The sequence below is a fragment of the Corvus brachyrhynchos genome, unplaced genomic scaffold (assembly GCF_000691975.1).
Source record: "Corvus brachyrhynchos isolate BGI_N302 unplaced genomic scaffold, ASM69197v1 scaffold95, whole genome shotgun sequence".
In the NCBI taxonomy this organism is placed as follows: domain Eukaryota; kingdom Metazoa; phylum Chordata; class Aves; order Passeriformes; family Corvidae; genus Corvus; species Corvus brachyrhynchos.
The window spans coordinates 1828295-1839484 of record NW_008238347.1 but is presented as its reverse complement, the minus strand read 5'-3'; the positions used below and the strand labels follow the sequence as shown (position 1 = coordinate 1839484).

The window sequence follows — 11190 nt, the reverse complement described above, 5'->3', positions numbered from 1 at the left end:
CTGCTGAGTTTTTTCATCTTGTGTGTCCTTTTAGGACCCTGTTTGTACATGGCAAAATCATAAGCTCACATATTTGGAGAGTGATCAGTGTAAGGGTTTGGGTTTCTTCCCAAGCCTGACAGCCTTGGAAAGGCCATTTAGGTCTCCCATGCTCCTGTCAGAAGAAATCCTTCAGCCAAAAGGCTGGTCACTAGTTCTTCCATTTGGGTTTTGATGTAGTCTAATTGTCTCATTCCAGTCTGTCCTCATGATGTGTTTTAAAATAGATCAAAGGAGCTAAACCTCTGAGGTCTAGGTGGGTTGGCAAGGCTGTTCTGGAGTGTGGCTGGGCAGCAGAGGCAATGTGTCGGGCCAAGTTGGTGCTCACTCAGCCAGGACAGCACCAAAACATCCCTGCAAAGCTGTCTGTCCTCCTTCCAGGGAGTCTCAGAGCTGGAAGTACAGGGATGTGTGTTGGTGTTGTAAGCAGCTCATGCTCCCTGTCGGGAGCAAGCTCTGTCCTTCATGTATCCTCTAGATAGAAGACTTGGAGCATACTACAAATAACTACTTGTTTTAGCTGTTTACTCCACTATTGGAAGCAGTGCGTTCAGTAGCATAAAGATGTATTTAGTGACAAATAAAGATTACATTAAAGTTTGTATGACATAGCTATAAAAAGAAAAAGGTCCATCTTGAGAGACATCTGAAGACAGGTACTAAACTCACAGTCTACTGCGGAGGTCTTTGTAGCATTAGTTTGGTCAGAGTTTCTTTACTCACCATAGCACTGAGTGCAGATCAAATGTCTTTTTTTTTCCCTTCCATATGCTGTATTAGCTGTGTATTTTGCAGCTATTACTTTAAAATGCCTTTAAACCATTTTTTACAAATGAGATGGTCATAATTGTGTTTCTGAGCCTTTTTCAGACCACTTTCCCAATTCCCACACAGTGAGCCTCAGAAAACATGTGGAATTCCAACATGGCTATTTGAAATGAAGCATCCCAGCGATTTACTGTGTCCATAGGAACAGCTCTGATGATCTTTGTGATACTTGTGACGGGTAGCATTGGTCTGCTGCACAGAGAAGTTTCTGGGCTGGAGCTTGTTCTTTTAAGGAGAAATGTCGCATTTTAACTAGTAAAAAAGTAGTTCTTGAACTCCAAAGAGTAGTTTTCCATACATGACATGAAGTGGGATTTATTATTCAGGGCACTGCTATATCACAGACAAGTTTAGTTTGTTCAGTAGACCCTGGCACTCATGAGTTAGAGGGATGTATTTCATCTTAACCCTTTTGACAGGTGGCCTATCCCTTTTATTTCTTTAATACTCCCACTTAAATGCAAACCAGCTTTCAACAGGGAAACCCTGGTTTTGGGCCCTCTAAGTCACATAAACCCCTCCTTGCTTTTTAAATTTGAACACCAATAGAAAGCAGCAGGAAAAAATTAATTTTCTAAATTGTAGATATTGGGACAAGAAGTGAAAAGAAGCTGAATGGAGGCTGTGTCATTTCAAAAATAAGTCAGGGTAGGTTAGTGGGGACAGGGGTGCGTTTTTTAAAATAACCCAGTTATAGCAGTTGCCTGACACAGTGAGTTCTGGAAGCGCAGGTGGTTCTTGGATGCAAACTGCCTCTGTTCCGGGGTTGAGCAGGGAGTGAAGTGTGGGTTGGGAACAAGCTGGTTGTTCTGCAGTCTTCAGGCCAGGAAGATTGGAGCCAACCCTTCTGCTAATCATGTTCTGTTTAAACTCATAACTATACGGATTTGCAGGGTTTCCTTATGTTTCCTGTAGATTGAGGTGTTTTGAAGTTATTAAAATACAATTGTTTCTTGTTAGAGAATAGGATTTAAGCTGCTTGGCAACAGCTGCTTTATAAAAGCGTTTATGTGAGAGGAGGTTAAAATACACAGTCATGCTATTTTCAGAAATGCTTACGTTTCTTGTTGTATAGTAAACTCATTGGACAATTTTGTAATGTGTGAACAAACTGAATATATTTCAAGTAATTGATGCTGCCTTTGGAGCTTGGAGTGGGTTTAGTTGTGATTTTTTGGTTGTTGGCAAGTTGTTGTTGGTTTAAGTTGTTGGGAACAAAGGACAGTATTAATTATCTGGGCTCCTTCTTCATTAGCCAGTCTTCACATGGCCATTCCCTTGTCAGTCTTGGGAAACCATTTCTCTGGTGTGTCCTGGCACAGTTGCACAGCTCTTCTGGGACCTTTCTGGGCTGAGCCATGTTGGCTGGCAGTTTTCTTGGTCTCATTGCTGGTTGACCACATGTGTTTTACTGCTGCAAATTGTCCTGCTGTGTCTGACTCCTCCTTTCTTTAAAGTAATATTGCCTTGGGAGCATAAATGAAAATTCTCTTCATACCTGTCTGTTAAAAGCAAAACCCCAAGACTGTTTTTAAAGGCTAGCTTTTGACTTCAGATTCTGAAACACCAAAAAAAAATCTTGAAAACAACGAGGAGCAGGATTTGTGTCTTAGTTTCAGAAGTTGCAATTAAATTCTTCATTCTCGATAAATAGTGCTTATTAATATTGTGGGTTTTTTGTAGGAATTAAATTCAGGTGGAGTCAGAAGAAAATGCCTTGTTTAAATTTTGGTTATCTCTGTGGTTAATTCCTTAGAAATTTCTTGGTTATTAGTATCAAGATTCAGATGATAAGGGCTGTGTGGTAAGCTTTTTTCCATCTGTTATGAGTAGACAGTGGAAATCAGAGTGGGAAAAGCCCAGTGGCCACCATAGCTGTGCCCATACCTTTGTTACCATCAGAACTATCATTTAAGTTAATTTAAAACTCCCTTAGGGAGAAGCAAAACTGTATCTCTCAGAATCGTTGTAACTCAGTTTTTTTGAGCAACCCTCTTCCTCAGGACTACCCCATGTCCATTCACCAGGAGCAAACTGAAAAATAAGCCTGCAGGTTAGTGATTCATGTGTCCTTCTTACAAATAATATGATGGTATTTGCTTGTTAAGTTGCATCATTCGTGGGAGATAAAGGAAAAACAAGTCAAAGATCCATGTGACTTCATGCAGAGATCAGACAGTAACAGCATGTTCTGTGAGGCATCAGTCACATGTCATTTCCTTGTCATTTTTATGCCCATTACTGTTCCAAGTGTAGATGCTTAAATGCTTAAGAGCTTATGGTATTAGAAGGGAGCTGATTGGTTTACACAGAAGTTTGGGGAATACCTTACTCTATTCTCATTCTGTCCTCCATTTCTTGCATCACTTGACAGCTACCATGTAATTTTATGTTTTCTCCAGGTTAGGATCACAGAGTTGACCTGGTAGAAAGGACTAATTCCCAGCAAGAGGGTATTAGTGCTAGAGCATGCTGTGTGCTGGCTGAGGCAGCCGTGCTGGTTTCAGTACACAGGCCATGGTGTTCATTGCTTGGTTGTCACTGGTGTCATTTTGCCGTCCTCTTCTCATTAAAGCCATTGTACCATGTGTTGTCATTTCTAGATGTGAAAGACTTGAAGAGCAGTTAAATGACCTCACTGAGCTCCACCAGAACGAGATCCTCAATTTAAAACAGGAGCTGGCCAGCATGGAGGAAAAGATTGCCTATCAGTCTTACGAGCGAGCCCGGGACATCCAGGTGGGTGACAGAAACAAGGACCCAAGTCCTGCCCTCTGCCTGCTCCTTTCAGGAACTCATTCACTTTTGAAGTACGCCTGCGCTTCAGTATTTGATTTTAATCCTTGTAGCTTTATTGCTAAACTGCTGCATTCCAAAAGGTCCTTATTCCATCTCTGACCCTCAGGTATCTCTCCAGGTAACCTCCTCTGTAAAGCAGGGCTGTGGCCCACACAGAGGGAACCTGCTTCTCAGCTGGAGCAGAGTTTGTAAATCAGTTGTAGCAGGGGAGGAGCCTAAGCCCACTCTTTGTGCAGGCCTTTGCATTAGAGACTCAGTGGGCCATGACCCAAACACTTTTTTTACAGTAGTGCTCCCAGTATATGGGCCCTGGGGTGTAGTTCTGTGTCACTAATTTTACAGCAATGGTCTGTAATACATCTAAGGAAAAATGGCTTTGTGTGTTCCCTGCATTCAGTCAGGAAACAATTATTTCTGTTGGCTTTGAAGAAATAAGGAGGTGTGTGGGGTATGCCCAGCCCCCGCCCTGGAGGGACGTCTGCTGAGATAAGGAGAGTGCCTAAACCTCCCAGCAGAACTCCCCTGGAAAGGGAACTACTCTTCAGTTACGGCGAGAAGACAAACCCAGAATCCTCTGGGAGACCCTATGCAGATCCTTTGTAACCCATTGGCCCTCACCCTCTGATACCCACCCCCTGTATCCCTATAAAGCTAGCCCTCTGCCCCTGCGAGACAGAGAGATGTTTGTCCCTGGCCTCCCCTTCGCTGGACTAATAAAGCTCCCTCGTGCAGAACAGCTCTATGGGCCTCTCGTCTCTCTCCCTGGTCTGGCCTGGAGGCTGCCCTGCAGAGCTGAGCTGAAATCACGAGCTGACAATCACTGAAGAGCTGACAGCTTCTGCACAGGCCCTCCAGCTAGCAGCTGAGGGAAGACACTGGGCGTCGGGAAGATGATCTCTTTTAGGACCATCTCTCCGGACCAGTCACAGCTTCCTCGGTCAGAGCTACTGACCCCACACCAGCTGCCATAGAGGTGTTTTTAAAAGAAAAGTTTCTTTTAGTATGTAAAAAAAGCTGTGAAATGGAGGTCTTGAAGTTGGAGGCCCTTCTACAAAGCAAAGCAACTGCTGACCCTTACAGAGAAAGGCCTATTCAGAAACAAGTCTCTTGTCCATTTTAAGTACTTGCTGTGCTAGTTTTAACAGACATCTCAGTTCTGATTGCTGATGGGAGATATTTGTAGTGTGAGCAGAGATTGTAGGAAGAGTTCTTTCCTTTTTCTTCCTGAGATGTTTGAGACGGGTGATTTCCTCTGGAGACCAAGCAGGCTGTGCTGTTCACACACCTGTAGATCCAGCTGCAACTCCTGTTGCATCAAACGTTCTTCCTGGTCATTGCTGTTGGGGGCAGCTCAGCAATTCTGCCCTGTGCTTTCAGGGGTCTTAACCAAGGAGAAGGCCTCATGTTTCATTGACCTCCACAGACATGATGCAATGAGAAAGGTAACAGGTGACAATGACCTTGAAGTTAAATTTAATCAGTGTCTGTGGACAGTGGTACAATGGCCCCTGGCAGTGTAAACAGGAGGCTCTCCTCTGGGGGCGTGTTACAACCGTCAGGTTTTGTTCTCCTCTCTAAATTCAGATGGCAGGAAGATTGAATTGAAGTGGGGATTTCTCAACAGCTTTTTTTAATCTTCACTTTATGATTCAATGCTTTTAGTGTAAACTTGGAAGTTGGGACAGCCTATTCCTTAGCAGTGCTGGGGAAAAACGAAGTGTTACATTTTGTTGTATGAAAAACTATTTAAGAACATGGGCTGATGTTGCAGAGGAACAGTCGTGGTTCCTTTTTTGGTGATCAGTCTGGGAAAGACTGCTGCAGACTTGTATATCATATTTGCAGTTGGTATATGTGTCTGAAAAAGGTGACTCTGAGGGAAGATTACTGGAAATATTGTGACTTGTATCTTCAAGAGCAGAAGTCTCTCTTTGTGTTAACTGCCTGGAAACCTCTCTCCTTCTCCCTAGCCCCATGTTGCATGTCACCGATGTTTTAGTGCAGGTTGGGTTGGTCCAGCTGGGGTTCAACCTGGTGAAAAGGTCTGACAAAATTCCCCCTAAGTCAGTGGGCCATTAGAGAGGTGAATTTGTGCAGGGTAGTCTTCTCCTTCCACCTCCTTTCATTTTGCCTCTACCTGTAGGCAGTTCCATAAACATCATGCTTCTTACCCTTCTAGACATCTTTCCCCAGCCCTTGCATTGTGAGCTGGAGCTGTGCCAGTGCCACAGCTTGTTGCAATAGATCTTTCTCCTGCAATGGTAGCTGTGCAGTCCCAGCCCTTGTGCCCCTCAGACCTTTTCCTGAGCTCACAGCTCACTAAGCAACCAGAACGCAGCTGAGCCTTTGGTAGTTATTTTTGTTATATTTTGATGGTAGTTACGTTTTCATGTAGTTTTCTGCGAGGTTGCCTAGTTTTCTGCAGAGGGGTCAGATAAGCACAAGTGACTGCAAGGAAGGTGTTGGAATTTGAGGTTCTGGGAATGCACATCCCAGAGGAGGATGAAGATTTCTGGCTAGGCACAGCACCTTTGTCCTCTCAGTGGCCTCTTGGAACCAAAGCTGAAGTGACCACGTGGCTGGGTAGCTCCCCCTTCTGGGCAGAAGCTGTGGGGTTGCCCAGCCTGGCATGTCCACATCGAGCCTTCTGGGTGCAGATGAGGTGCTGTGGTGTATTGCAGGCTGCAGTGCCCAGTCGGCAAGGGGCTGCTCACCTTGGACGTGGGATATGGCTTTCTCTGCTCCCGCTGCAGGGCAGGAGCTCGGTGCATGAGCAGTGTGAGGTGTGGGGATGGTGGTCCTGGCTTGGCCCAGTTGGTGAGGTCACAGCTGTGCACTTCAGTGACCCAATATGTGCTCTTGTCCACAGGAGGCACTGGAAGCATGCCAGACGCGCATCTCCAAGATGGAGCTGCAGCAGCAGCAGCAGCAAGTGGTGCAGTTGGAGGGGCTGGAGAATGCCACGGCCAGGAATCTACTGGGGAAGTTCATCAACATCTTGCTGGCTGTCATGGCTGTCCTCCTCGTCTTTGTTTCCACTGTGGCCAACTGTGTCGTGCCCCTGATGAAGACTCGCAATAGGACGTTCAGCACTTTATTTATAGTGGTTTTCATTGCCTTTTTGTGGAAGCACTGGGATGCCATCACTGGCTACTTGGAACGATTCTTGTCTCCCCCCAGATGATGGCGGCAGGAATGGGCTGCGCCGCTCCCTCCTGGCGCTCTTGGTGAGCAAGTGTGGCAAAGATTAGTCAGCAACTACTCCGCTGAAGTTTTAAAGTGTCTGAGTGAATTTGTTTACATTTAGAATAACGTTTTTTCTCTGCAAGATGCATTGCAATAGTATTTTTTAGATTTTATTCAAGAACTCTTTTGGCGAGAATCCTGGATAATTTTTATGTAGCATGGTTCTCTTTGGATGCAAATCTTAAGATTCTTTAAAGTGTACAAAAGAAATGAAAAAAAAAAAATTTGGAGCATACCAATGGGCAATTTAAAATTGTGGCTTGAACTACTGTACTAAACCTGTCAGGAAGAAGAGAACGTGGTTAGCTTAAGATGAGCAAAGCTCAATCTAGTGCACAGCCTTGAATGATGGTACCACAGCAAACCTGTAACACTAAACTTTTACTGTGAAGTCTGCTCACATTCCATGTCCAAGTGTATGCGTTGAGTGGTTTCTTTCCTTAACAAGAGAAAAACAACAACGTGTGGATCCCTCTCCCAGCTCAGCATCTGGGTTCGCCATTTGTGCTAACCTGACTTCAGTAACTTTCTGTAAGGCTGGCTAACTTGGCTGAGTGTATGGAGTGGAAGCCTCATGCCATACACAGTAACTGCACAGTCATGCTACACTATTTTGAAGTAGTCCTTGAAATACTTATCTTTAAGCAGAAGCCCTTGGTCGCACTTTTAAGGTTTTTTTTAATATATGTATATTCGCAGATTTAAAAAAAATCCGAACAGCATACTTGAAGAGTGTAATACTCAAACTCTCAGTGCTTCCTTATTGTTTCTAATAGGATTTTTTATTATTATTATAATTATAATTATTATTATTATTATTATTGGGGGTTTTTTTGGAATGGGTTGGGAGGGTCATTACTTTTTTTTTTCTTTCAAATAAAGAAGTGATGTTTTTAAATGAAGAAATGCGTGAATAATTGTGAGCCGTCTTGTCCTGAAGCAGTTCTGAGGAGGGCAGAGAGTAGTTTCTAGTGTCAGCCTGTCGAACACAGTACTGTCCATATGCCATTTATCTGTCCTCCTGAGCATGCAGATGCAGCATCATGGAAAACATCTGTCTTCTCCACACCTTTTTGTCATGCAGGGCTTTTTTTTCTTTTTCCAGATGTGAAGGATAGTATGCTTATATTTTTTGTTTGCATGTCGTCTCTCATTCCTGGTCTCAGGATAAGAGCAAGGAATTTCTGTTCATCTCTTCCTAGAGAAAAGACAGGTTCTTTTAAGGAAAGAAATACTGACTCAACAGTCCACTTAACAGAATGGTTATCTCAAAAATAGCTCTAATTGAAAAGAAAAAAAAAAAAAACCTGAAAAGTGAAACCAAAGTTTTTCTCCTGTCAGGCTCTGGTAAGATCATTTGTGTGTCTGTGGTGTGCCATCCTCTTTTTCAGCCACAGGGGCCAGCACTTGGTGCAGACACCTTTGCAAATCTGTAAAGGAAATGTCAGCTTCAAATGTAACCCCAAGTCCTTGCAATGTGCCATTGCTGGTGACCTGTTGGTACAGGCAAGAAGCCCTCAAGGAATTCCCCGAGGAATCTGCGTTCATTCTGTGCTGGTTTTTAACTGCTGTTCCTTTCACCATAGAAGTGCCAAGAGTCATCTTTTGTCTTCGTGAAATCTAAAAACCTCCAGGATTCTGTCAAAACCATTTATGGCGTTTAGTTAGGTCTTACTGTTTTCCTTCCTTCCAGGATCAACTTCCCTTTAGGAACCAGATGTTGCCCAAGTGACCTAAACCAGTTGAAATCATACATAGGCATGTATGAAAGAAAAGAATCGTATATACACACACACACACACACACACATACATGGGCATTGTGCTGTGATTCAGGTCCCAGGTTCTGAGAAATTCCCTCAAACAAGGTTAATACCTTGGTGTTTTTTGACTGCCAGCAGAGGCAAGCCCTCCACTGTCCAACCATCTTTCTTCTTCCAAAGGTTCTTTTCTTCTGTAGTCACAGGAAACTCAGGTGCCCTTCCCCCAGGGATCCCAGCACACCTCTCTGTCACCATGTGCACTATACTGCTCCTGTCCTAATTAAAACACAGATTGCCATTTGCAGCTGATTCAAGCCAAAATTGCTTGTGCTTTCTGTAGTGCCACAGCCAGAGCAGAGGTGCGTGGCCATTGCCTCCCTTGCTCCTGGCTCCAGTGAGGCTCTTCTCTAGTGACTCACATTCCTTGGCTAACTATCAGCTTCCCATTATGCAGGTTTTGTCAGAAACAAATGTGTGAATAACAGTAAGAACTTATTTGGCACATAACTGAAATGCTTTGATGCCTTTTTTTCTGAAACCCAGCCTTTGTACCTCTTTTTCTCAGTTTTGTTCACACTTAGAATTGCTTAAGGTAGGTTTTTATGTGGTCAAAGCAGGAAGGAATTAAAAGCCAGTGGCTCTGGACACTCAGTGCCACTTGTCTGTAGTATTTAAGGAAGTGTTTGTCCCTCTTCTTTATATCCTAATTTCATTTATTGTCTCAACTCTGTCATATTCAGTAAATACCATTTGCTAGTTTGCCAGAAGGTGCAGGCTTAATAGAAACTGACATCTCAGAACTCTTTGGTGAAGGCCATATATATATGGGTCTGGAAAAAGTGTCTGTCTCTTTCTCTCTCAACGGTTTCTTCCATTCCAGAAAGTTGTCTGCAGTAACGTCATGTATGATGCTGCATCCACTTCTCATATCCTAACACAACTGCCATGTGTTTTGCCTTTTGCACTAGCAGAACGTTTTGGGGTTTTCCTCCCTCTTCAAATTTGAAGGTCTGTGATGATTTCTGATAGCTTAATGATGATGTTGTTGGAAATGTGATTCTAGCTTTAAAGCTCCCTTTCCTTGTACATGGTTGTGTTTGCTTTCCTGATGGAGTGTTTCTGGATGACATGTAGACGACAGTTTCTGCTGTGGGTGTGAGTGCGTGTGTGAGTACCTTTAATAGCCTCCTTTGTAGATAAAAACTTTCAGTGACCATCTCTGAGTTGCTGAATGTTTCCCCAAAACATTTTGTATTTGGAGTCGAAGTGATTCAGAAATTGCTTAGATGTGTTTAGCACATACTGCCTTGGCACTTAAAAAGGGAAAAATATACTGGACTGTGTAAGTTCCAAGAGCAGCACCTCCTCGTTAACATTTGAGGGTTCAAGTGAACCCTCATCTGTTTCCCCCATTGCCTTCAATATAAAGAAGAAAGAAAATCTTGATGCAAAAAAATTTACTTTTAAAAATTTTATAAAGTTCTTTTTTCTCAGCCTCATTAGTTTCAATGATACTCAGCATGCTCCCAGCAGTTACTCTATTGGTTTATTCCAATCCCATGTGTACTTAGGTGGGATCAGATGAACTGTTGACTTGTGTATGTGTTACACTGGGACAGGAAAGCACTGTCTGTCAGCTTGAAAATACACTTTTTTTTTAATTAAAAAAAAAAAAAAGTCATTATAACAAAAGAAGCCAAGCTACAAAGGGTTCAAGATTGGGTAGTTTTGCCAGTTTTTAAGTGAATTCTGAAAGTGGCTGAAGAGTTACAAACCCTGTGTGTCTGTGTTGTGTATGCCAGGTGGTATAGTTGTAGGCAATTGACTTAGCTGTAAGTGTGTTTTAAAGGTGTAAAAAAATAAACAGAAAAACTCACTTGCACGGGTTGAAAAGTACAGAAATGACACTTGTGAACGTAACACTGTAGTTTATAGATCTTAAGCTGCTAATTGTTGAGAGAGATTTACATTTGTCTTGTCTGATTGTCGCAGATTTATCTGTGACACTTTTACTGTATATAAAAAACTTTAAATAAAGACCTCAGCTATTAACATTGGTCTAGTTTGGATGTTTCCAAAGGGCAGGGGGAGGGAGGCACTGTCAGGGAGAAAAAGAAGGGTGTGTTAAAACTGCTGAGCCCTAAGAGCTCAAAATGTGAGCAAGTTTTCCATATCTCTGACTGTCAGACTTTATCCTACACTCAGCCATGCACCACCAGGGCACAACGAGAATAAACTGGTGTCAGTGTCTGGTCTCTGCAGTTGGAGGAGAGGAGCAGCAGCATTGCATTCATCCTCATTGATCCCTTCCAGCCCCCTTGTGCCTGGGGCAGCCTCTGGCAGGCTCCCTGTGGGCACACAGGCTTCAATGCATCACGGTGTCTCTGCCTCCCTCCCTGCCACACTGTGACTCAGTTTGCAGGTGGGTGCAGTCAGATGAGATGACTTACCCAAGAACTGTCTGTCTTGGAAGGACCAGAAGTCGGTCCTGTATTTTCTCACCTCTGGTTTGTGAC

General features: G+C 43.4%; 1 protein-coding gene across 4 annotated transcripts in view; it reads left to right on the top strand.

Moving 5' to 3' along the window:
- Positions 1–10726, top strand: part of TMCC1 (transmembrane and coiled-coil domain family 1) — an 80781-nt gene extending 70055 nt beyond the window's left edge. For all 4 annotated transcript variants that reach the window (XM_017735252.1, XM_017735254.1, XM_017735255.1 and 1 more), the window contains 2 exons: positions 3471–3606; positions 6536–10726. In XM_017735252.1, coding sequence (XP_017590741.1) covers positions 3471–3606; positions 6536–6850 — 451 coding nt within the window. In that variant the 3' untranslated portion in view covers positions 6851–10726. The remainder of the gene's footprint in view (positions 1–3470; positions 3607–6535) is intronic.
- Positions 10727–11190: the final 464 nt, after the last annotated feature.